We start from the raw sequence: 27,125 nt of genomic DNA, 5'->3' as shown, positions 1-27,125 counted from the left end.
GATCTGGATCTTTCAAAAAGAAAAAAGAATAATTGCAAGAGACTAGGAGGGCTTTTGTTTGTTTTTTGGAAGGAGTGGGACTAATTTGAAGGCAAGGATTTGACTTTACGCCCTCTAGAGGACTTGTGAATAGTTTCAGCAACAAGTGGAGTTTAAAACTTGAGATTTTCTTTTTTTGACAGCTTAAGAGTGTGGGAATGACCTTGAGTGAAAGACTTTGTTATGGCAGATGGTAAAGAGAAAGAGGACTCACAAGAAACAACCTTGAGATCTGGTAGACAATACAAAGTCGACCTTTCTATGCAAAGAAGAGCTTCTGTATCAGGAGCCTCTGGAACTGCAGCTGTCTCAAAGGCAAAAGTGAAAATAATGTCTTCAGAAGAAGCATTTGCTAAGGCATTGGGGAAAATAAATGACTCTTTGGACGAATTAAAAAAGCAAGGTGCTGAAACAAATAAGAAAATTGAAGAAATCTCTGGGAAAATTGACTTAAATACAAAAAGTATAACTGACTTGGGAACAAAGTGAACTCTAATGCAGAAGCAATTGGGAAACTACTTGAAGATTCATCTACAACACGAAAGATAGCTGAGGAAGCTAAAGAAATTGCAACTGCTGCCGAGGAGAAATTTCCACCGGTGTACAGGAAACTAGCTGAGTACGAGCTGGCACTCTCTATGCAGGATATGCAACGCAAGGAGAGAAACCTAAGGATTAGACTTGTGCCGGAAAAGGAAGGAGACAACCTGGTGGACTACTTGACAAAAGAATTTTCTGACTTTTGGAAGCAGGAGCTGGATAAAGAAGAATTTAAGATTGAGAGTGCATTTAGACTGGGAACAAGGCAGAGGAAGAACAGACCCAGAGACTGCTTAATAACTTTAAGATCAAAGGAGGAGAGAGACAAAATACTGAACCTGCATTATCAAACAACCCTTCAAATTGAAGATTTTCACATTGAGATTTTTAAAGACATTCCCAAAAGTATTTTGGATGCAAGAGGTCCTTACAAGGACTTGGTGACACTGCTGAAAAGGAACTACATACCATTCAGGTGGGAGTTTCCCCAAGGCTTGTCTTTTAAATACAAGGGGAAGAAAAGAAGAATAAAGACAGTGAGTGATAAAGACAAGTTCTTAGGAGAACACGAAGAAGACCTACAGAAAGAGACGTTTCCAGGACAAGGACACCCTTCAAGCAAGGGACCACTAGATACGGACACGGAACCACCGACAAAAGACGAACAACAACTGGGAGCTGTAGGAGGAAGTAAATAACCCCATCATGGCTCTGCAACTTCTAACCTGGAACTGTAACGGTTTAAATATTCCCAGAAAAAGAAAAAATATATTTCATGCTTTAAAGAAAGACCAATTGGACTTGATTTGCTTACAAGAGACTCATGTGACAAGAGCACATAGAAAATTATTAATAAACAAAAGATTGGGACAAGAATTTATATCTTCAGACAGAGTAAAAAAGAGAGGAGTGGTGATCTATGCAAAGGAAAATTTGCAACCGAAACAAATTTTTAAAGATGATCAAGGAAGATATTTGGCAATTGAAATTCAATTTCAAGGAGAAAAGTTTTTGATAGTGGGAATCTATGCACCAAATGAAGGGAAAGCTGAATTCTTTAAGAAGTTGCATGAGATTTTGATGGACTATATGGATTATAAGTTAATTATGATGGGTGACATGAATGGAGTAGTTTCAACAAATATGGACAAAGCACAAAGACAGGTAGTTACAAAAGACGGAAGACTACCAAAAACTTTTTTTGAAATGACTGACAACATGGACTTGATTGACATTTGGAGAACAAAACACCCATTAGAAAGAGAGGGAACCTTCTTTTCTGAAGCCAAAATGACATGGACACGGATTGACCAAATTTGGGTGACTAGCAGTATGGCGTCGAACATAAAGAAAGTGGAAATCTGCCCAAAAACCTTCTCCGACCATAACGCAGTAAAGATGGTGATGAAGCAAACAACAACTGGCTCCTTCAGATGGAGAATGAATGACACCTTATTTAGAGACGAGGAGATTTGTAAGAAGGCCCAAAAAACTTTGAAAGATTATTTTGAAATCAACTTAAGGACTAAAGTAGAAAAAAGAATAGTATGGGACGCAAGTAAAGCCGTGATGAGAGGGTTTTTGATACAACAAAATACATTAAAGAAAAGAAAGCAAAATGAGAGGAAAGAGAAAATCTTGGAAAAGATAAAAGAAGGGGAAAGGAAACTAAGATTGAAGCCAAAATCGCAAGAGATTTTAAGAGAAATTAAATTGTATCAAACACAATATATGGAACTGATGAATCAAGAAATAGAATGGAAAATTAAACAAATGAGACAAAAGACTTTTGAATCCGCAGATAAATGTGGCAAGTTATTGGCTTGGCAAATAAAGAAGAGACAAAAACTCAACACGGTAACAAACATAGAAGTGGAGGGAAAGAGCATATGTAACCCAGTGGAAATTAGGAATTGTTTTCAGAGCTACTTTAGACAACTGTATACACAAGGGCCGCAGAAAGAAATGGACATACAACAATTCCTCGAGAAAAATGGGCTGAAAAAGATTTCGCAGGAAAGTAAGACAATTTTGAACCAGGAGATATCAGCACAGGAAATAGAAGATGCCATTCAAAGCATGACGTTGGGCAAATCACCTGGACCGGATGGACTGACTTCCAAATATTACAAAGTTTTGAAGGAAGGGTTGATACAACCTTTGAAGGAAGTCTGCAACGAGATCATGGAGGGGAGGAAGGCACCCGATACGTGGAGGGAGGCCTATATCACACTTATACCAAAGACAGAGAATGAAAAGACCCAACTTAAGAACTACCGACCCATCTCGTTACTAAATGTGGATTACAAAATCTTTGCTGATATTTTAGCAAAGAGATTGAAAAGAGTTTTGATGGAGGAGATTCATGGGGACCAAGCGGGCTTTCTCCTGAAAAGGCATTTGTCGGACAACGTAAGGAATATAATTGACATTTTGGAGAAGTTAGAAGTGAATATAAACACTAAGGCTGTTTTGATATTTGTGGACGCCGAGAAAGCCTTTGATAATATATCTTGGAGTTTCATGTTGAGGAACCTCCGTGGGATGGGGGTAGGCCAAGGGTTTGAAAATGGTATAGGTGCAATATATTCTGAACAGAAAGCAAAATTAATTGTAAATAATGTGGTTACAGAAGAGTTCAAGATTGAAAAAGGGACACGTCAGGGGTGTCCTATCTCCCCACTACTTTTTATATCGGTCCTGGAGGTTTTGCTTAATATGATTAGGAGGGACCAGCTGGTTAAAGGGATCCAGGTCGGAGTTAAACAATACAAACTGAGAGCATTTGCAGATGACCTAGTACTTACACTACAAGAGCCAGAAGCTAGCACGAAAAGAGTTTTGGAAATAATTCATGAGTTTGGTCAAATGGCAGGATTTAAATTGAATAAGTTAAAGACTAAGGTATTGGAGAAAAATTTAACACAGGTTGAAAAAGAAAGGTTTCAGAATGAGACGGGGTTGACTGTGGTTAAAAAAGTGAAATACCTGGGTATAAATATGACAGCTAAGAATGTGAACCTATTTAAAGACAATTATGAAAAAACTTGGACAGAAGTGAAAAAAGATTTGGAGATTTGGTCAAACTTGAAGCTTTCCTTGTTAGGTCGAATTGCAGTTATAAAAATGAATGTATTGCCAAGAATGTTGTTCTTGTTCCAAGCATTACAAATAATGGATAAAATGGACTGTTTCAAGAAGTGGCAGAAAGACATATCTAAATTTGTCTGGCAGGGCAAGAAGCCCAGAATTAAATTTAAGATATTAACGGATTCAAAGGAAAGAGGGGGGTTTGCCCTGCCAGACTTTAAACTGTACTATGAAGCGACAGCTTTCTGCTGGCTAAAAGATTGGCTGCTTCTTGAAAATACAGACATTTTGGATTTGGAAGGTTTCAACAATATTTTTGGGTGGCATGCATATTTGTGGTATGACAAGGTCAAAGCACATAAAAGTTTTAAAAACCATATTGTCAGAAAAGCACTATTAAATGTCTGGGTCAGATATAAAGATTTGCTGGAAAACAAAACCCCAAGGTGGCTGTCGCCAATGGAAGCTAAGGCAGTTAAAAAGTTAAATATGGAGTCGAAGTGGCCAAGATATTGGGAAATTTTGGAAAAGGAAGGGGACAAACTGAGATTGCAGAGTTTTGAGAAATTAAAAGGGAAGGTGAGAGATTGGTTGCACTATCACCAAATAAATGAAGTGTTTAAATTGGACAGTAAAATTGGTTTCCAGGTGGAAAAATCAAAATTGGAGACTGAATTGTTAGAATCCAGTACTAAGAATTTGTCAAAAATGTACAATTTGCTGCTGAAATGGAATACACAAGATGAAACGGTTAAATCAACTATGATTAAATGGGCTCAGGACATTGGTCATAATATTTTGTTTGCTGATTGGGAAAAGTTGTGGACCACCGGGATGAAATTTACGGCATGTAATGCCTTAAGAGAAAATATTATGAAAATGATTTATAGGTGGTACATAACCCCAGTCAAGCTTGCAAAGATTTACCATGTGCCTGACAATAAATGTTGGAAATGTAAAGAAAAGGAAGGTACATTTTTTCACCTTTGGTGAACGTGCCCGAAGATTAAGGCATTCTGGGAAATGATCTATAATGAACTTAAAAAGGTATTTAAATATACCTTCCCTAAGAAACCAGAGGCCTTTCTCTTGGGCATTGTCGGCCAAGGGGTGTTAAAGACGGATATAACTTTCTTTATGTATGCTACAACAGCAGCTAGAATACTCATTGCAAAGTACTGGAAGACACAGGATCTACCCACACTGGAAGAATGGCAGATGAAGGTGATGGACTATATGGGTTTGGCAGAAATGACGAGCAGAATCCGAAACCAGGGAAGAGAAGCAGCGGAAGAAGAATGGAAAAAGTTTAAGGACTATCTAAAGAAATATTACAAAATTAATGAAAGTTAGAATGATGTTGGACTGGAAAGTAAATGGTTACTATTAGCAATGGTTAAGACCAGGAGAATAAGGAAGATTAACTTAAATTTAAAGTAAAACAAGGGAAGATTTGCTGAACAATTGATTAGAATCTGGAATACAGAAAAGGGAGGCATGAGGAAGTCGGGGAAGAAAGGTATATGAAATTAAGATATGAAATGGTACTTGTTTTTTGTTTGTTTATGTACTTGCTGTTTTTATGTTATGTTTGTGTGGTTATAAAAACTGTTTAATAAAAATATTTTAAAAAAGAAAAAGAAAATCTAGCCCTCCCTGCAGGCGTTAGATGATACCAGTCACAATATGAAAGCCTGACTGAACTGCTCAGATGTAAAATCGACCTGACACACAGTGCAAGGCTTCTCTGGTAACTTTCTAAAGAGGGATAGCTCCTGCCTCAGCGGAGTTACAATAGAGAATTGGTCTTCCTTGCCTGGAAGCGGGACTCTGATTTGAATTTAGGTCAATGTGTATTTTGTCAGATATCTTTCCTGCCATGCACTTAAATGTGGCTACAAAACATTCTGCTGCCGTCCCATTATTTACATACAATAGCGAACAATCCTGCCCAAGGTAATGGCAGAGTCCCAGTGATTTCAGTGAGGGAGAGCAGAACATATGCCTAAATTAGCTCAGGTGTTGCCAACTTCCCTGCCCCACGGGCCAATTTGCACACTGGAGAAACTGTCATAATTCCTGCTCTCTGATTGCAGTCATGGGATTATTGTCTTTCACATGATGGTGTATGTTTTGACTCCACAGAGTAGGAAGTGACGAAGACAGGATGTTTGTGTTACTGTGTTCCGTGAAGTGGGACTATTGTCCTTTGTTTCCCCCCTCTTTGCTATCTGATGCTTGAGAGAGAGGGAGCCATGTTGCAGTGCTCCGTGTGTGTTTATATGTAAATAAAGTAGATTAGCCAAAATGTTGCTGAGTTGCTGAGGTCTGTCATGCAAAGCTGTGAAGACTCTGCGGCTCTCGATAAGTGTTCCGGTGTTGGTTGGCATTGGTCGCTGTGATGTTTGGGCAGAAGAAAGCTTTTGAAGCTCCCGAACAATTGACCAGGAGGGAGAGAACATGCCAGTCGGGCATGTGTCTCTCCCAGGGTCCTAATCGAGTCTAGGCTGAACTCCTGACACAACACACGCACGTGCGCACATGCACACACAGAGTACACACCACAACCGATCCATTAGCTACAACAGAATGTCTCTTTCAAGCCAAATTTCAGTGGAGGGAGGGGACTCTGTGGGTGCCAGGGAAGGGCCTCTATAGGTACAGATGTGGTCACAGATGCTGGGCTGGCAATCCCTGGCCTCAGAATTATTTGCGGAGGAGCAAGCAGAAAAAAAGATGGAGAGAATCTCCAATAAGCCAGTGGGCAAGCAGATGTGCTCTTGGAGTTGTGTCTTGAATCCACAGGGACTATTTTGAGATGGGGGAGCAAGAGTGGAGACCAAAAGAGAAATTGAAGGGCTCCACCAAAAGGCAATATATGGTTTGAGTCTGAGAGCAGACCGATTAACTTTGACCGAGAACCCGCCTGAAACCCCAGAAAAATGATGGTGATGATAATCAGGGTTTTTCCCCCAGCCAGAACTCTGTTCCGGCACGTCTTATAATGCCATTGCCATTATAAAAAAACAAGAGAGGCATTCGTGGTGATTTCTGGTACCTCTATTTCTCGAAAAATACCATTGATGATAATACCGGTAAATAAAATGAGAAAATAAATCAGATTTTTTTTTGTTGGGGGTGGAGAATTGTATGTTTATTGTATCAGCCCGGATGTGACGTGATCTCGTTTATGTTTTTACTTTTTTCTTATATTTTTCCCCCAAAAAAGCATTTAAAAAGAATTACTCGTTAAGGTTTTACTTTAAAGCAGGAATATAGGAAGTTGCCTTATGCTGAGTCAGACCATTGGTTCATCTAGCGCAGGGTTTCCCAAACTTGGGCCTCCACTTCTTTTTGGACTACAACTCCCATCATCCTTAGCTAGCAAGACCAGTGGATGATGGGGATTGCAGTCCAAAAACAGAAAAGGAAGAAAAGGTGGTATATAAAGGTAATAATAAAAAAATGTAGCAAGGCCTCCAATAGTTCACAGACGATGATAGGAACATGCTCGTCACACGGAGGGGAACCAGGAGAGAGAGAAGTACCACTTGCAAACTGCAGAAACAAAGGAGGCAACTCTCAGAAGGTGATAATGACATGCTCTCAAACAGCCTCCACCCATGACATCACCTAGTCCAGAGGTCTGCAACCCGCGGCTCCGGAGCCGCATGTGGCTCTTTTACACCTTTGCCGCGGCTCTGGGGCGGATACTTACTTATTCAAACCTTTATTAGGCATTATACAAATAAAACGATAAAAGAGAAAGTAACATATAAAAGCCTTGAGATATATACAGAAAGGCAGCAGTTGGCTACATACATATATATATATATACATATAAAATCAGTGGTTTTCCTTGCTAACCCGCTCCTTGGAGGGCTACTACCAAAAACTCGGCTACCCCCGCCGTTACCCTTTGGTCAACGTCGGATAGGCAGAATCCCACACATTCACCTTGTTGGGGCTCCAGACCACCCAAAAGAGGGGACAGCACGCGTTGACGGAGCGTACTGTACAATGGGCACTGAAAGAGAATGTGCTCTACCGTGTCCGGGACATTCATAAAACATCTGCAGAATCTCTTGTTTCTGGGGATGTTTTGATATCTTCCCCTGACAAATGCTGAGGGAAAAACATTCAAACGGGCCAGCATAAAGGCCCTACGTTGGGCTGGAATTATTAATTTGGTGACGTAATTGGCTCTGCTATCTAAGATATTTAAATCATAGAATATGGGCGAACAAATTTTGTTTACAGCTGCCATAATATTTTGCCTCTCGACATCCTTTAGTCTAGTTAGGATATTATGGAAAATGTATTGCTCATTAGAATTGTACAGGGGCTCCAGCTCGATGCCTAAAGATTCAATCTTTTTTTCGAGGTACTGATACCATCTTGATTTGTAGGAGTCTTTGAGCAAATCAGCGAGCAGACTTGATGGAGGGCAGCGAAAATGGCAGCGTAACCAGTACTTTATTGAGGTGGACCAGGCCCAATATTCCATTGTGTGTATGCCTATTTCTGCACACATTGTTTCATATTTGATCACAGTTGGGAGTCCAAGAATACGTCTCAGAAAGCTGGAGTGAATCTTTTTTAGATCACTATTATATGCTTGGACCCATAGCGGGATTCCATAGAATATCTGGGATTGCACTTTTGTTTGGAATATCTGATTGGCCGCAGGAATAAATTGATTGCCTTTCTGATAGTAAAAACGGGCAACAGCTGATGAGGTGCACTTTGCCTGTTTTATGGCATTTGTGCGATGATTTGCCCACCCTAAATTGCTCTGGAATAAGATTCCCAGATACCTATAGATTTTCACTTGTTGGATTTCCTGCCCTCTTATTTTCCATTTCTCTAATTTCCAACCATTCGAGAAGACCAAAATTTTTGTCTTCTCATAATTTATAGAGAGCTTGTTACATTCGCAGTAAAGGATCAGAGAAGATATAAGACGTTTCAGACCCAAGCTCGTTAATGATAGTAGAACAGCATCGTCTGCGTATAATAACAGAGAAACTGGTTTCTGATTAAGTTTAGGGGCATGTGATTCTATTTTTTGAAGGTGATCTGGCAAGTCTGATAAAAATAAATTAAATAGGAAGGGGGCAAGAATACACCCTTGTTTTACCCCTTTCGAGTTTGGGATGTCTGGTGAAAGGTGACCTTTGGTGTTAAGTTTGACTTGACAGATATTGGAAGAGTATAAATTTTTTATTAGGATCAATAAGCGCTGATCAATTTTTAATTCTGTGAGTTTCCTCCACAGCTTTGGGCGGTCAATTGAATCAAATGCACCACGAAAATCTACAAAAGCAGCATATATCTTAGATTGCCTTTGAGATCTGTATTTTTCAACCAAGTGCATAAGTATAAGGCAGTGGTCTAATGTAGAGCAACCTTTGGAGAAACCTATTTGTTCTTTCCCTGGTAAATTTAGATTTTTCATCCAGGTAAGGAGTTTAGATAAAAGGTGCTTAGCGTAGATTTTCCCTATCACTGATAATAGGCTTATCGGTCTATAATTCCTTGGTTCTTTTGGGTCGCCATTTTTAAAGATTGGGATAATTATTGATCTTAACCATATCTCAGGTATGATCCCATATTTATCTATGAGAGTAAACAATTGAGCTAAGGGTTCTGCCCACCAATCTATATAGGTCTTGAATAATTCTATTGGTAGACCGTCTGGCCCAGGAGATTTCCCCGATTTGAAATTTTTAACTATCTCTCTAATTTCCTCTTCTTCTACCCTTGGCCACTCCTGGAGTTTATTGATTTTATTTTTAGTGGTTTCATTTCCTTTAAGCTCACTGTGTAGATTGTTAAATACCGATGTAAAATATTGGGACCATTTGGATTCTGCAATTGGTGGTAGAGTTAGTTGATTTTCGGCTTTCAATCCTCCGTACACTAGGTTCCAGAACGCTTTGTTATTTTTACTCTGAATTGAGTCGAGTAATTGTAGCCATTTTTGGGTTGCATATTTCTGTTTCTTTTCGGCCAGAATGTAATGATATTTTCTTTTTTCATCAAGATAAGAGGGCTCTAGTTTAGTACGATTATTTTTAAATGTTTGGCGCAGTTTTCTTTTTAGCTGGAAACATTCATCGTCAAACCAAGGGCTAGCGCTATGTTTAAGTACCCAAACTTTAGGTGGAGTACTAAGTTCTACGAACATTTGGAAGATTTCATTATAAATTTTCGGAATATCGCTGTAGGAATTAGTAGTCTTTAAGTTGGATAATACTTGTTTTCTCAGGTTGGCTGTAAGTTTTTGCCCCACTACTGCACTCATTTCCTGGGACCATTTTAATTGGGTCATTTGTTTGTATTGAGAGGGTTCTATAATATTGTGCTTGGTTATTTTGGTTTCGTCCTTTAAGTTAATAGACAACAATAATGGCTGATGGTCGCTTTCAGTACGCGTTCCAATTTTGAGGTCCATGATCGAATTTATAATATTATAAGGGACAAGAATATAGTCGATGACACTGCATCCTCGGGGGGAGAAGTATGTAAACTCCCCGCTTCTATCGCCTTTTGTTGAACCGTTCACAATCTGCAAATTAAAGTTGTTACATAATTCAAGTAGGCGTAAGCCTTCGGTGTTTACAACCCTATCTCTGGAGAATCGTCCTATTTTCAGGGCATGTGCGATATCATTATCAGTATTCCAATTTAGTTTGCTACATAGTTGTTCATTGTTGGTTCCCACTCTGGCATTAAAATCACCTGCTATTATCAATGAGGTGTTTGGGTATTTATCGGTCAAATTTTCTATATAAAAGGTTAGTTGTGACCAATTTTCACTGTTGCTGTTGTTTTTGGATGGGGGGATATAGACATTTACAAGTAGCAAAGTATCGTCTTTTTGGGTTAAAAGTAGGGCTTGTGCAAGTGGCAAGCATTTTTCTAACTGCTTGATTTCAAACCCTAAGTTGTCTTTGATCATACAACAGAACCCTGCTTTCGGCCGGCCCTTCGTGTTCGTTTTCAATGCGGGTTTCATATAGGAGGAGAATCCATTGATTCTAATATCTCTAGTTGACCATGTTTCTTGTAGAAGTATTAATTCAAAATCTTTGAAGAAGTTCATTAGGTCTGGGTCTCCGTCTTTGTTTCCCCACCCTGCAATATTCCAGGACAGCAAGCGTAGGATCCGTTTTTGAGTTGGTGGCTGGTTGACAGCTTTTGGGGCGGATACTAGCGAGGGGAGGAGGCGCATTGTGCGCCCCGACACTCCCCACTGTGGCGGGCGCTGTACTGGCTGTGACCTCGCATGGGGGTGGTGCGTGCATTAGTCACGCACCGTCCCGACGTCACCTTCCCACCCGCCCACTACATTGTAAGGGGCATGTACGCTGGTCACTGCATTGAAAGGGGGCATGTACGCTTGTCACTGTTTCGAAGGGGAGTGAAGAACACACACACACACACACAAAAAGGTAACTTGTTAATTTAACGTTTATTTCTATGAGGAGGAGTAATTCTGAGGGGTCAAACAAAGAAATAATAAAAAAGTGACAAAAAGTTATTTTTATAATGACGAGTTTTGCGGCTCCCAGTTTTTTTTCTCTCCGGAAACGGGTCCAAGTGGCTCTTTTTGTCTTAAAAGTTGCAGAGCCCTGACCTAGTCTCATGTTTGGGCCCTGAAATCTCAGGGTCTGGGGTGCTCCTGGCAACCATAGTTTAGCGTGGCAGCACCTACCCCTTTGGAACTTCCTGCATATTGAGATCAAGCAGGCACCTTTACTGTACTCTTTTCGCACCTGCTAAAAGCATTCCTGTTTATAGACAATCCTTTAGCCAGATGCTTAGAAAGTTGAGGTAATTTTAATCTGCTTTAGTATTTTAACTTTTGCATGTTTTAAAGCAGGGCTGTATTTTAAAAAAATTTTTGTTGGTAAACCGCTTTGAGGTTTTTCTTACAATCAAGTGGCCAATACATTTTATGAAATAAGAAAACACTGATGGGGGTTTGTTATTGGTATGAGCTTTCGTGTGCATGCACACAAAAGCTCATACCAATAACAAACTTAGTTGGTCTCTAAGGTGCTACTGGAAGGATTTTTTAAATTTTGTTTTGACTACAGCAGACCAACACGGCTACCTACCTGTAACTATAGACTTATGGGGGTGATCATGAGGAAAGCTTGCATTCCAGAATTCACCACTACAAAACTGCATGTATGCATGTCTGTTTAATTGCTCATCCATTCCCACTACCCTTTGGCTGATTTAAAAATAAAATGCACGAGTTATCTTCTAAGTTTAATGTTGAAGCCAGTTGCACATTTTTGCCTGGAGGAAAGCCTCATTGAACCCAGTGGGACTTATCACACATTAAGCCTACAACGAAATTGCCCCCCCCCCATTTTTTTTAAGCCACACATATTGGCTGCAAACACATAGAAACTTAAAATGCAGAAAAGGGTGCGGAATAATGCTGTACGATTTCCACCAAAACAAAACCTTCCTTCCCCTCCATCACGCTCAGGGCTCTGAAAAACAAAGCCGTGTTAGTTTTAGTTAATCTTTATCCCATCGAGACACAACGTAGTTTGGAGAAATAAAAAAGAACTCTGCAACGTGATACCGCATGCGTGTAATGAAGGGGTTAAAAGAAAGCCGGGAATCTGCAAGGCATGACGGGAGTTGTAGGCGAAGAGCTTCATGGGAATTGTAGTTGGGCTGTTTCCTGCAGCATGGCTGCCCTCCTGTAAGGTAAGCCAGTTTCTTTTCTCTGCTATGTCCTGCTTTGCAAAAAGGCAAATGGCAACATCTTTTAACCAGGCTGCAAATTCGAACCCAAGACAGGACGGTTTCCTCTCCTGATTTCAGACTTGCGTGGCGTCTCCTGCTCCCAAGACACTGAATCAGCACTTTATTAACAGGATGTGGTCATGCTAACTCAGTTTTGGAAAGAGAGTGTTGTAAGGATCGTAGCCTAAAATTCCTGTCCAGACATAACAGCTCCTGTTTTCAGTGCACTCCTTTATTTGAGGCGTTGGGGGGGGTGGTGGTGGAACAAAGGCAGCAAAAAATAGACACCACAGTCCTAGCTTGATCTCGTGTAAAATCTGGTTGAGATTCCTGCACCGCAATGGGGTTGGAGTAGATGACCCTTCTAGCTCTCCAATTCTGTAATTCCACGATTCTATGAAAACCACAGCAACCTTGAGCATGTTTATTTATCCATCAGTACCGCTTCCATGAAGGGATGCGGGTGGCGCTGTGGGTTAAACCACAGAGCCTAGGACTTGCCGATCAGAAGGTTGGCGGTTCAAATCCCCGCGACGGGGTGAGCTCCCGTTGCTAGTCCCTGCTCCTGCCAACCTAGCAGTTTGAAAGCACGTCAAAGTGCAAGTAGATAAATAGATACCGCTCCGGCGGGAAGGTAAACAGCGTTTCCGCACACTGCTCTGGTTCGCCAGAAGCGGCTTAGTCATGCTGGCCACATGACCCGGAAGCTGTACGCCGGCTCCCTTGGCCAATAAAGCGAGATGAGCGCCGCAACCCCAGAGTCGGCCACGACTGGACCTAATGGTCCACACCACAGGTTGCTGCTAAATGCTCTGCCACTTTACCTCTTTGCTTTGTTTTAATGGCAACTCCAGGGCATTTGCTAGCTAATACCAACCTTTTCAGAAGGCCTCAAGTTTTTCACTTGCATTAAGATTACAGCAAAGTCAATTTTTTACTCCTGTGATTCTGTAAGCTAGGAATGACCAGAAATAAAAGGGGAATAACGTTCAAGAGCATGGGGAATTATAAATGGGCAGAGTGCACCATCTACTGGTGCAAAGGAGACTCTCTCTTTTGTCAGAGAAATAGCTGCAAAGGAGAAAAGTTGAATCAGCTTGTTCCATCTCTAATTGTCGAGCTCAACCCAAAAAAATTTTGCTCAGGAAAAAAATGGTGTTCACTGGAAATTACCGTATTTTTTGCTCTATAAGACTCACTTTTTCCCTCCTAAAAAGTAAGGGGAAATGTGTGTGCGTCTTATGGAGCAAATGCAGGCTGCGCAGCTATCCCAGAAGCCAGAATAACAAGAGGGATTGCTGCTTTCACTGTCCAGCGATCCCTCTTGCTGTTCTGGCTTCTGAGATTCAGAATATTTTTTTTCTTGTTTTCCTCCTCCAAAAACTAGGTGCGTCTTGTGGAGCGAAAAATACGGTACTTCCCAGTAAGTATTTGCAGGAGGGCAGTCAGTGTTGGACTGTGTTGCAGTTTCAGCAACCTTATTTTGGTTTTAGGTGCTGTGTTTATATCCTGCTCCCACAACCAGAGGGCTCCTACAGTGGATTGCAAATAAGCTGCAACAATAAAACCGAAAAGCAAACAAACATAAAGGGCTCAGGGGAAATCTCATGGCGCTCATCTCTAACTTCATGAGACATATGAGAATAATATCAGCCAATTTCACAGGGTTGTTATAAGGAATAGGGAGCAGTTCCTATGCACAAGAAGCTGGTGTAAAGTCACACCAGATCCAAACCCTGGTCAGCAGTGGGGCTGCTGCTCTGCCTAACCCTGGCAGAGGGAAAACAAGCCGTTAAAACTGGGTTCTAGGCAGGGTTGCCAGGTCACGTGACCGAGCTGAATGCTCCCACCATGCCCCTGGGATGAGCAAGTTACACTGGTTTGTATCTTCAGACTGAGGATTTAATGCCATATTGGGTGTTCTATAAAGAGCTTTATAGGTCAAAACCAGGATTTGTTGCTGATTGTTTTTGTTCCGTTCAAGGGATTTAAAACCTGGTCCTTTCTTTCCCCCAGATGGCATCTTCTCCGTTGACCTTTTCAGCATGGAAACAGACGGCATCGGTCAACAGAGACTCAGTAAAGCAGAGAAGAAGCTGCGGCAGAAACAGATGAAGGCCAGGCATACCCTGCTGAGGCACGAGGGGATTGAGTGCGTGTCGTACCCCACCAAGGTGATTTGGGGGTTGAAGTTGCTCCTAGTTGAATGTGAATTGTGTTTTAAGCAGGTTTACTAAGAGATCGGTCCCACTGATCTTAATGGGGCTCATTGGCCAGGCTAGCTGTGGCTAATGGGATTTGGAGTTCAGCAACCTCTGGAGGGCATCAGGTTGGAGATGGAGAAGGCTGGTGTGGAACAGATCTCATGGCAGAAATCCAAGCTGTTGGTGAAATGGACAACTGGGCTTTTCAAGCTACCCATCCTGGATTAATATGTCTTGAGTAGATTTTCCATAAATGAAAGCTGCTTTCAATAATTGTATATGGTGCAAAATTCAGTGGCCAGGTTGCTTACCAGAACAAGATGGTTTGAGCATATAATGCCAATCCTGACCCAACCCAACTGCACTGGCTGCTAATTATTTTCTGGGCCCAATTCAAAGTGCTGGTGTTGACCTATAAAGCCTTACACGGCTCAGGATCTCAATACCTTAAGGACCGCCTCTCCCCATACGAACTGACCCAGACCCTGTGCTTGTCATCTGAGGCCCATCTCTATGTTCCCCCCTCCTTGAGAGGTTTGGAGGGTGGCAAAACAAGAGGGGGCCTTTTCTGTGGTGGCTCCCTGTCTGTGGAATGCTCTCTCCAGTGAGGCTTGCCTAGCACTATCATTAAATGTATTCCTTTTTAGCCAGGTCTTTGACCATTAAATAACCTATGGCCTGCTAAAGGTGTGTGCATGTGTGTGGATGGCTGTTATTATGATGGTTTTTATGACTATGCTGTCTATTACCATGCTTTGTTTTATGTTTTTATTATTAAGCACTGTAAAATATGTTTTTAATGTTGTCCACCGCCCTGAGATCTTTTTATAAAGGGCAGTACAGTGGTACCTCAGGTTACATATGCTTCAGGTTACATGCGCTTCAGGTTACAGACTCCGCTAACCCAGAAATACTGCTTCAGGTTAAGAACTTTGCTTCAGGATGAGAACAGAAATCGAGCTCCGGTGGCGCGGCAGCAGCAGGAGGCCCCATTAGCTAAAATTGTGCTTCAGGTTAAGAACAGTTTCAGGTTAAGTACGGATCTCCGGAACGAATTAAGTACTTAACCTGAGGTACCACTGTATATGAATCAAAATCATAACAACAACAACAACAACAACAACAAAATTCTAGCTATTTCAAATCTAAACATTTCATTTTGTTTTTCAAACAGAGCAATTCTGGGATAAGAGCCTAATTTCCTCTTTTATTTCTCCGATGTGTTTATGGAATGTTGCTTTCAGATGAATAAATTAGTGTTGATTACTCATGTCTGTGTCTCACTTGTCCTCTCCCCCCCCCTTCCACCGCCCTCCTCTTTATCTCCCGATAATTAGAGCCTGGTGGTTGCCAACGGAGGTCTGGGCAATGGTGTAAGCAGATGCCAACTGCTTGGCGTGGTGCAGGAGTGTGGGCTGGTGAAAGCTCTCCTAATGCCTCCCGGTAAACCATATTCGTTTGTGAAATACGGAAGGACAGAAGACTCCAGAAAAGCCTATGACTCCCTCAACGGGAAGGAGATAACGGTGGAGGACTCTGGCCAAACTGTCGTTCTCTATTTCAACTTTGTGGGAAAAGGTATTGCTGCTGTATTTAGCTGTTTATAATAATAATAATAATAATAATTTATTATTTATACCCTGTCCATCTGGCTGAGTTTCCCCAGCCACTCTGGGCGGCTCCCAATCGAGTGTTAAAAACAATACAGCGTTAAATATGAAAAACTTCCGTAAACAGGGCTGCCTTCAGGTGTCTTTTAAAAATAGGATAGCGGCTTATTTCCTTGACATTTGATGGGAGGGCATTCCACAGGGTTGGTGCCACTACCGAGAAGGCTTTCTGCCTGGTTCCCTGTAACCTCACTTCTCTCAATGAGGGAACCGCCAGAAGGTCCTCAGAGCTGGACCTCAGTGTCCGGGCAGAATGATGGGGGTGGAGACGCTCCTTCAGGTATACAGGATGGATGGATGGATGGATAGATAAATAAATAAATAAATACAGGTTAATAAATAAATAGAGCCAGCCCACCCACCTAGGGTTCCCACTCTTAAACGCATCATACTTCCAGTGGAGGCTGGTCCATTAGGGCAAATGGGGCACAGCCCCATCAGCCTCAGTCTGCCCTCATCCAGCTGCCCCTCCCATCTTTGCCTGCCTTTTTAAGCACAACCACTCTAAGGAGTTGCTCTGCCTGTTTCCTCCTCTTTGGTCTCAGGGTTGCCCTTGTAGAGCTCAGGAGGGAGGAGAATGGTACTGCTGGTCTTCCCACCTTCTTCCCCACCTGTCATCATTGCATACCTCTGTAAACCCTGGGGTTCATCCGCGCTGGCTGATGCCTCCCTCTTGTGCGTGGGTGGTGCCGTTTTGGCTGCATAAGCTATGGTATTGAAAGCCCAAACATCAGAAATCGAGGGAATGCTATCTTATTTTAAGATCAGCTTTTAGGAATATAGCAATGCATCAGGTGAAATGTGCGCAGGTACTTATTGTTTCTGGATTATTATTTGAGTTACTGATCGACATTAGCTACTTTCTAACAGCTGGATATTTACCATTCCTCATTGATATAGCTTTGAATACATACTGAATATTTTCTTTTAATTGATTCCATAATCTTGTGGGCTAGCATTCTTTTTGGACTTGATTGCAAGGCTGACAATCTGTGGCAGGCAGATAGGGGAAAGGGGGCTTACTGGGAGGGTCAGGTGCACTGCTTAGGGGGTTTATCCATTTGAATATGTTGAACTGTAGTTTGTGAAGGCTGCTGGGAGTGGTAAACTACACTTCCCTGGTTTCTATGGGGAGCAAAATGTGCTCTAAACATATCTTCTTCTTCTTTGGCGATCACTTGTAGCCGAGTAAGATTGTCTTCCATAAACATGGTTTTAACAGTAAGTCCGTAGGTGACTATGGAGGCCAATTCTGGAACCACACATCCTTCCACAGTGGGGACATAAGATTCTGGGTGGGAGTTGATCACAGTGAGGGTTTGCCAAGCATGCCTTCCTCTTAGCGTGTTTCTCCCTTTCGTCTTGAGTTTGAGCTTCTTCAAAACCCATGATACCTTTGGTAAAGGCTGTTCTTCAAATGGAGCGCTCGCACGTTAGTGTTTCCCAGTTGCTGGTGTTTATACTACTTTTTTTTTAGATTTGCCTTGAGAGAGCCTTTGAACTTTTTTTGTTGACCACCGGCATTACGATTGCCATTTTTAAATTTGGAATAGAGTACAGTGGTACCTCGGAAGTCAAACAGAATCCATTCCAGAAGTCTGTTCGACTTCCAAAACATTTGGAAACCAAAGTGCGGCTTCTGATTGGCTGCAGAAAGTTCCTGCAGCCAATCGGAAGCCCCGTCGGACGTTTGGCTTCCAAAAATAGTTCACAAACTGGAACACTCACTTTGCAGAGTTCAGGAGCCAAAACGTTTGAGAACTACCGTATTTTTCACACCATAGGACGCACTTTTTCCCTCCTAAAAAGCAAGGGAAAATGTGTGTGCGTCCTATGGAGCGAATGCAGGCTTTCGCTGAAGCCTGGAGAGCGAGAGGGGTTGGTGCGCACCGACCCCTCTCGCTCTCCAGGCTTCAGGAAGCTATCCGCTAGCCGTGGGAGACCCAGCTCTCCCACGGCTAGCGGAGTGCTGCATTAATCCCGAAGCTTGGGGCGTGCGGAGCTCAGCGCGCCCCAAGCTTCTGGGTGCCGGCAAGGTCTCCGCTAGCCATCTAGCGGAGACCTTGCCGGCACCCAGAAGCTTGGGGTGCGCTGAGCTCCGCACGCCCCAAGCTTTGGGATTAGCGCAGCGCTCTGCTAGCCGTGGGAGAGCCACGCGGCTCTCCCACAGCTAGCGGAGACCTTGCCAGCACCCAGAAGCTTGGGGTGCGCTGAGCTCCGCACGCCCCAAGCTTCGGGATTAGCGCAGCGCTCCGCTAGCCGTGTCTAGGCTGCGGATAGTAGCCTGCTTCCTGGAGCGTCGGGTGCCCTGAAAGCAGAGCGCCCAGCGCTTCGGGAACACATCCGCAGCGTGGGGAGCCTTGCAGGAGTTCCCCGCAGGGCTCCGCGCGCTGCGGATAGCAGCCTGCCGCCTGGTGCGAGGGGCGCCCTGAAGCAGAGCGCCCCGCGTGCCAGGCAGACATCCGCAGCGCGCGGAGCCCTGCAGGAGTTCCCTGCAGGGCTCCCCACGCTGCGGATAGCAGCCTGCCGCCCGGCGGGTTGGGCGCCCTGAAGCAGAGCGCCCCGCGCGCCGGGCATACATCCGCAGCGTGGGGAGCCCTGCAGGAGTTTCCCGCAAGGCTCCCCAAGCTGCGGATAGCAGCCTGCCGCCCGGTGCGAGGGGCGCCCTGAAGCAGAGCGCCCCCCGCGCCGGGCATACATCCGCAGCGTGGGGAGCCCTGCAGGAGTTTCCCGCAAGGCTCCCCAAGCTGCGGATAGCAGCCTGCCGCCCGGCGGGTGAGGCGCCCTGAAGCAGAGCGCCCCTTGCGCCGGGCAGACACCCGCAGCGTGGGGAGCCCTGCAGGAGTTCCCCGCAGGGCTCCCCACGCTGCGGATAGCAGCCTGCCGCCCGGCGGGTGAGGCGCCCTGAAGCAGAGCGCCCCTCGCGCCGGGCATACATCCGCAGCGTGGGGAGCCCTGCAGAAGTTCCCCGCAGGGCTCCCCACGCTGCGGATAGCAGCCTGCTGCCTGGCGGGTGGGGCCCGCTGAAGCAGAGTGCCCCGCACGCCAGGCAGACATCAGCCAGCCCCACAAGCTCGGGGGACAGCAGGGAGGCGCAGCGCCACCATCCCGCTGTTCCTCGACCTGGTTCGGTTTCCCTGACCTGCTTTTGGGGGGGAAATAAAGGGAATTTTTTTCCCCTTTATTTCCCCCCCAAAAAACTAGGTGCGTCCTATGGGACGGAGCGTCCTATGGTGCGAAAAATACGGTAAGCTGTTCAAAAACCAAGGTACGACTGTAGTTGCTTTGGAAGATGATAATCAGGTATTCACACAACATGACCAGTCCAGCGAACTTGATTTTAAAGAATCATTGCTTCCACACTGGTGATCTTTGCTTCTTCTAGTACACTGGCATTAGTTCGCCTGTCTTCCCAGGTGATGTAGGAAATTTTTCGGAGACACTGTTGATGGAATTTTTCGAGGAGTTGCAGATGGTGTTTATAAACACATGGTGTATATGCAGCCCTAGTCCAAGATCCAAAGGAAGTAAATTTTGTGACTTTGAGCAACTGACCCTGTTCCCGCAGCGTTAAATGGCTTTGAAACTCCCTTCAGCTGGGGAGGGGGCTGCTAAAAATGTCTAACTCCCTTCCATGCACCTTTGGGCTCAAAGATTTGTCGTTCTTTTGATCCTGGACGTAGCATTTAGACATGTCTTCTTTCCCCGCTCTGTATTCATCGCCTGTTGGCCACAAACAAACTCTCAATCCTCGTGAGAAGTCCTGGGAAGAGACAATCGAAGGCAGCTGACATCTCACCTGGAACAGCCGGGGGAAATGGTGACCTTTTCCTTTGACAAAGCAGTCAGGCGTTTGAATCTGAAAAGCAGCCGGGTTCTCTGGTCCTAAACAGAAGGGGGTTTGCGTGGCACAGTGTGTGGGGACCAAGCCTGTGGCGCATGACTAGAAGGATTACTGTCTCCGATTAGGATTGCTTTTGGCTTTATCGCTTAATTCACTAATGCGCTTTCCATAAGAGGTTTTCCAAGATCTTTCTAGTCAGGCAGGGGTTTGAGGGGAGCAGGTTTTCCCCTACATCTACTTCTTACAGCACCTTTCTGTCAATATATTATATGCAATTCTCAACCATGGTTTGTTATTGCAAGAACAAGCTTAGTCTCTCTTCTGGGCTTGTGCAGCCCCCTTCACTCCTCCTGCTGCAAGGATGAGATTAGAAGTTTTAGCTTGCCTTTTTAGAGGACAGCATGTTATTCAGACCCTAAACTGTGGTTAATCATAACTGTGCTTGCTGAAAGTAAACCAGCTTTATAAACTGTGGTTTGAAGTTGCCCTGTTTCCACTTACCAAAATTAAGATTAACCACAGTTTGTCTGAGTGAGGATAATCAGGCAAGCTTCAGTTAACTCAAAATGGAAGTAAAGGCTTATAAACTACACCTACTGGCTGCTTCAGAGGGGAATGAGGCAGCATGCGAATCTGGAGGGGTAGGAGTGGGTAGCTAGGCTCTTTTTGGTAAACGATGGTTTAGTGTTGCATCCAACCAAGCCCTATACTGCTTTGTCATTTTTGATGTTGCTACCTGCCTAGAGAGCATTTAAAAACTGGCAAATTTGAACATTTAGATAATTACAGAACTTGTTTGTTTGAGAACTGTATGTCTATGCAGCTTGAAATAACAGCATGGGGAGTTCTTCAATTTTTTTTATACTCCTAGTTCCTTGGGAGGACATGACACCTACATCCTTGCCTCCTGGCCTGAAGATAATTGAGGAGCTGGTTTTGCCTGAGGAAGAAAAGGAACTTTTAGAAAGCATTGATTGGGCAGAGGATGAAGTCACCTCAACTGGTAAGTAATGCTTCCTAAGAATGGCTGTTATTTTGGATGACTCTGCCAATCACATATTTGCTCACTCTTTGAGGGGATTTTTTGTTCATTTGTTATGGTAAATCGGGTTCGGCTTCCCAATTTTGGGGAATGAGGCCAGGGATTTGGAATAAGAGAAATAACTTCCCTCAGAGCTATTCCCAGGTACTCCGCTTATGCCAGAAACGCTGGTGCAAATGGGGCCTGTTGTGGCAGGACTTTACTGGCCTGAGGAAATGCTGTTTCCTACATAAGATTCAGCCTCGGAAGTCCTAGTGGATCCGCAGGGTCCTCCTGTCCCCATTGGAGCCAAGATCGTGAAAGTAGGCTTGGCCCTTTTAAATGAGGAGGCTCCTCATGCTGAAGGCAGAAGTAGTTACTCAGATAAAGCAGGTCCTCTTTAAGGCCGGCCGGTGATGAGCCAACATTTGAGGGTCTGCTATAATGGCAGTTATAATGGTCTGAGTGCTGCATAGAGCTATCTTTCAGCATTTGGAGTGAAAGCACTTTGCAGAAGTTTGTTTCCTTCTGCTGGTTCCCTCACTGCGTGAAGCAAAGTTACAGGGAACTAGGCAGAGGGCCTTCTTGGTAGTGGCATCCTCCTTGTGGAACGTCCTCCCTTCAGATGTCAAGGAGATAAAGAACTACACAACTTTTAGAAGACATCTGAAGGCAGCCTTGTATCAGGAAGTTTTTAATGTTTGATGTTTATTATGTTGTTATAGATGCTGTAAGCCGCCCAGATGGACAGGGTATAAATAAAATAATAGTAATAATAATAATAATTAATTAATGGAAATACTATCCTGATAGGAAAGATTCTAATTCTATCCAACCAAGGTAAAGCTGCTTTGAGCCATGCTTGTTTTTAATCCATGGAATTTTCACAGTTGTAGGTTTCCATCTTGCTAACTTTTTAGTCGACAGGTTGGGAATCCTCATCATTCCTGGCCAGGATGGCCAGGTATCAGATATAATGGGGATATAGTCGAACAGCATCAGAGTGTCAAATGCTTCCTTGTCCTGCTGTCATGGTTTTGGACTGAACAGTGCTGAAATTTGGGCTGGACAATGAATTATTTGCCCAAATATTAGCAAGTGCTGTGAGACAGGAACTGTGAAAATAAAGATGATTAATTGTTTTAAGGATTTGCGTCATTCCATTCCAAGAAAATTCTGCTCGTGGTGTTTTACAGCAAAAGATAAACATGCATATTAATCTTATCTGTGTTAGCTTCCTTAATTATGGGCGGGGAACTTGAGTTTCCGTGGTGCAAAATCTGGAATCGTTTTGGCAAAGCATTTCAACCTCAGTGGTTTTGATCAGTTTAGTTGCTTGCTCATGGTACTGATTTATAACAGGCACCCTTGCCATCATCTACATAGACAACAGTGACTTAAGAGCTGGTTTGGAGGTTTAACTGCACTACAATAGACAGCAGATGTGAAGTTCACTGGTGCCACCTGCAACCTTTTTGATAAAGCAGTGTGCAGATCTCTGGCACACACCTGAGACCAGACACACAGGCTTGAGGATTCATGAATTTGACCAAGTGACTCACTCTGTGCAGTGGAAGCAAATCTTTCATTTGTTGTTTGTGTATTCATTGCAGCAATTGCAGCCTCCAAGATGTCTCAAAGGCTGCTATTTACAGGTGAAACTCAAAAAATTAGAATATTGTGGAAAAGTTCATTTATTTCAGTAATTCAACTTAAAAGGTAAAACTAGTATATGAGATAGACTCATGACATGCAAAGCGAGATATATCAAGCCTTTATTTGTTATAATTGTGATGTTTATGGCGTACAGCTGATGAAAACCCAAATTAACAATCTCACAAAATTAGAATATTAAATGAAATTAGCAAAACGAGGACTGCAAATAGAGCAATATTGGACCTCTGAGAAGTAGAAGCATGCACATGTACTCAGTAGTTGGTTTGGGCCCCTTTTGCATCAATTACTGCCTCAATGCAGCATGGCATAGATGCTATCAGCCTGTGGCACTGCTGAGGTGTTATGGAAGACCAGGAAGCTTCAGTATCAGCCTTCAGCTCTTCTGCATTGCTTGGTCTCATGTCTCTCATCTTTCTCTTGGCAATGCCCCATAGATTCTCTATGGGGTTCAGGTCAGGCGGGTTTGCTGGCTAATCAAGCACAGTAATCCCATGTCCATTGAACCAGGTTTTGGTACTTTAGGCAGTGTGGGCAGGTACCAAAGTCCTACTGGAAAATGAAATCAGCATCCCCATAAAGCTCGTCTTTGGAAGGAAGCATGAAGTGCTCCAAAATCTCTTGGTAGAAGGCTGCGTTGACCCTGGACTTAATGAAGCACAGTGGACCAACACCAGCTGATGACATGGCTCCCTAAATCAACAGAGACTGTGGAAACTTCACATGGGACTTCAAGCATCTGGCATTGTGTGCCTCCCCATTCTTGCTCCAGACTCTGGGTCCTTGGTTTCCAAATGAGATGCAAAAGCTGCTCTCATCAAAAAAGAGATTTGGGGAGCCATGTCATCAGCTGGTGTTGGTCCACTGTGCTTCATTAATTCCAGGGTCAACGTAGCTGTCTACCAGCTGGTCTTCCATAACACCTCAGCAGTGCCACAGGCTGATAGCATCCATGCCACGCTGCATTGAGGCAGTAATTGATGCAAAAGGGGCCCAAACCAAGTACTGAGTACATGTGCATGCTTCTACTTCTCAGAGGTCCAATATTGCTCTATTTGCAGTCCTCGTTTTGCTGATTTCATTTAATATTCTAATTTTGTGAGATTGTTAATTTGGGGTTTTCATCAGCTGTACGCCATAAACATCACAATTATAACAAATAAAGGTTTGACATATCTCGCTTTGCATGTCATGAGTCTATCTCATATATTAGTTTCACCTTTTAAGTTGAATTACTGAAATAAATGAACTTTTCCACAATATTCTAATTTTTTGAGTTTCACCTGTATTTCCAATGCCTCTTTCTGTTATTTAACCGTAGTAAGAACAAAAACCGTAGTAAGAACAAAAAAGCTTTCTGTGGGAAGGAGTATATATATATATGTGTGTGTGTGTGTGTGTGTGTGTGTGTGTGTGTATGTGTGTGTATGTGTGTGTATATCTATCTATATAGATATATATATATACATATATAGATAATGTTTTGTTTGGATTGTTGTAAGATGTGTGATTCTTGTTGTATATTTTGTTGCTTCTTCTGCTTGTAAACTGCCTAGAAAGGCAGTGTGCAAATTAAAAGTGTAATGAAATGAAAATGACTCTAGTTGAAAAACAGGATTACTCAATAAAGTACAGTAGCACCTCGGTTTACATAGCCCTCTGGTTATGTAAACTACACGTTACGAAAGCAGCAAACCCGGAAGTATCGGACCGGGTTTCTCCGCACGCGCATGCGCAGAACAGTGATCCTCAGGTTGCGGAAACCTTGGGATCCGGCTGGACCTCCGGAACGGATCCTGTTTGCAACCGGAGGTACCACTGTACTTCACAAGCATTATCTAGTAATCTGTACAACAACCCAATAAAGTAGGGCAGTATTATTATCCCCTGATCTTGAAGGTTGGAGGGACTGAGGCTGAGAGAAAATGTGGATCATCACAGAACACAGAGTGAGTTGAGGGCGCAGGGAACTTTCAAACTCAGAACTTCCTGAATTCTGGCTTGGTCCTTAAGCCACTACGCAAGAGCAGCTCAAAATATATATTGTGGTTATTTAATTTTTTCTCCCCTTCCAAACATGGTTCTGTTTTTCTTCCTTTCCATTTTCGCAGCTCAGAAGTCTCTGAAACACAGGAGGGTAAAACATTTTGGATATGAGTTTCGATATGACAACAACAATGTTGATAGAGACAGACCGTTACCTGGAGGTGAGCATCCCGATGGAATGCCTGTTATGTGTGTCTTCTGTTGAATAATCAATACAGCTTTCTTCACTGATTAGTGGTGGTTGCAATTCTGTATATGCTTACTGGGGAGTAACTGTCGTTGAAATCTGTGAAACTTTGATCCAAGTATACAAGAAAAATGGGCTTGCAGTGCAAGGCTTCCATGCACCCAGGTTGTAATCTTAAACATGGGGTTGACTCCCAGGTAAGTGGGTCTTAAAGGACTTTGGCCTAGATATGTGTTTGAATCAATTTCCTTTTAACGTGTTTAGGGAAGAGTCCAGAAAATGCTTGACAATGAGTGGCTTTGAAAATCTGACATGCATATGAGATGCACAAAACCTGAAGAAGGTAGCAGAAGTTTGGGAAGATCCAACATTACAGCTAGTACATTACAGCCTGGGAACGGCTTCGACTGGCTGCCTAACCAGATGAGGGTAGCTGATGTGTCTCAAATCCTCAGTGAGTTAGGGACTTCCCCTGCATGCGAAGACAGGATTGAGCGGATGAGACCAGTGGTGGTCCAGGGGTCAAGAAAGCGGTTTCTGCATGTGCTGTAGAGGGAAGTGAGGGGCTGATGGGGCTCATCAATCTGGGAAGGTAGCCCATCTAGGAAAGAGAAAAGTCTGATCCTAAACCTCCACTGCCTTGCGAGATATCTTCAGGAGAAGAAAGTTCTAAGGAGTAAAACCTACACTATCCAGAGTGGAGTGAGAGCTGGCCCATCAAGAAGGCCGATCGCCAAAGAATCGATGCTTTTGAATTATGGTGCTGGAGGAGACTCTTGAGAGTCCCATGGACTGCAAGAAGATCAAACCTCTCCAGTCTGAAGGAAATCAGCCCTGAGTGCTCACTGGAAGGACAGATTGTGAAGCTGAGGCTCCAGTACTTTGGCCACCTCATGAGAAGAGAAGACTCTCTGGAAAAGACCCTGATGTTGGGAAAGATGGAGGGCACAAGGAGAAGGGGATGACAGAGGATGAGATGGTTGGACAGTGTTCTCGAAGCTACCAGCATGAATTTGTCCAAACTGTGGGAGGCAGCAGATGACAGGAGGGCCTGGCGTGCTCTGGTCCATGGGGTCACGAAGAGTCGGACACGTCTCAACAACAACAACAACATCCAGAGTGGAGTCCTTAAGGCGGTTGGATGGCACCTTGCATTCCTCCATCTGGCAACTCCTGCAGCCAAGCTGGTGTCTAATGTATTGCTCTGATTTCCTTTGGACCACAACAGTGAGGCTGAGAGCAGGGTCTTGTCGTATGGGCAGCCCAGGACCTCCATTCACACTGCCCACGCTTGCGCCTCAGAGAGGTCACTTCGGTGCTTCTAATGCAGTAGTTTAACTTCACCCTCAGAGGCACACTCCATTCCCTATTGAGGCAGACGGATGCCAACAATTGCGGGAGGATGGAGTTGTAAGCGACTCCTAAATACTTTCCCCTCACATTCTATTAGGAGACGGAAATTTTGCTCACAGCAAGAAGTAGCTGTGCGAAGCCTGATCGTTTGCACATTAAGACAGTATACATTACAGTTCGCTTCATCCCTTTCCCTGCGCATCAGAATTAGCTCACTCCAAGCGAGAGGCACAGTAGGATAATCTCAAATTCATTAATTTGGCAAATAAATTCAAAGTTGCCTTCTCCAACGGGCACGCCAGTAAGCAAACTCGTGCTGTGATCCAGGGAACACCGCCCCTCCCATCCCAACTCACGCTTATAAAGATGCCGAGACCATTTAGTTGCAATTAGCCTGTTTCTAATTGCTTTATGCTGCTAGCGCATTTAAGAAACATGAAAACAGTGAAAATCCCAAGCTGCTTTCTTCTACAATAGCATCGAGTGTAATGTTTTCAGCTATGGAGCAGAAATGTGCAAGGTGAATAGCCGTGGCTACATTTGTTTCATTATTACATTTATACCCTGCTTTTCCTCCATGGAACTCAAAGCCACAGACTTGTCATTCTCCCTCCTCCTTTTAACATCACAACAGCCCTCTGAGGTAGAATTATGCTGACAAATTGTGACAGGCTTAAGGTCA

General features: G+C 43.6%; 1 protein-coding gene across 3 annotated transcripts in view; it reads left to right on the top strand.

The window, feature by feature from the left end:
* The window catches only part of ALKBH8 (alkB homolog 8, tRNA methyltransferase), a 245,775-nt gene that overhangs the window by 177,922 nt on the left and 40,728 nt on the right, over window positions 1-27,125 (top strand). Inside the window, exons 1-5 of one of the 3 annotated variants that reach the window (XM_053385747.1) lie at window positions 12,336-12,405; window positions 14,461-14,618; window positions 15,986-16,226; window positions 21,034-21,165; window positions 24,969-25,064. In XM_053385747.1, the coding sequence (XP_053241722.1) occupies window positions 14,490-14,618; window positions 15,986-16,226; window positions 21,034-21,165; window positions 24,969-25,064 (598 nt within the window). In that variant the 5' untranslated portion in view covers window positions 12,336-12,405; window positions 14,461-14,489. The other 2 variants (XM_053385746.1, XM_053385748.1) reach the window with 2 other exon arrangements.

The sequence above is a fragment of the Podarcis raffonei genome, chromosome 4, assembly GCF_027172205.1.
Source record: "Podarcis raffonei isolate rPodRaf1 chromosome 4, rPodRaf1.pri, whole genome shotgun sequence".
NCBI classification, from domain to species: Eukaryota; Metazoa; Chordata; class Lepidosauria; order Squamata; family Lacertidae; genus Podarcis; species Podarcis raffonei.
This window is presented reverse-complemented; position numbering and strand designations above follow the sequence as displayed.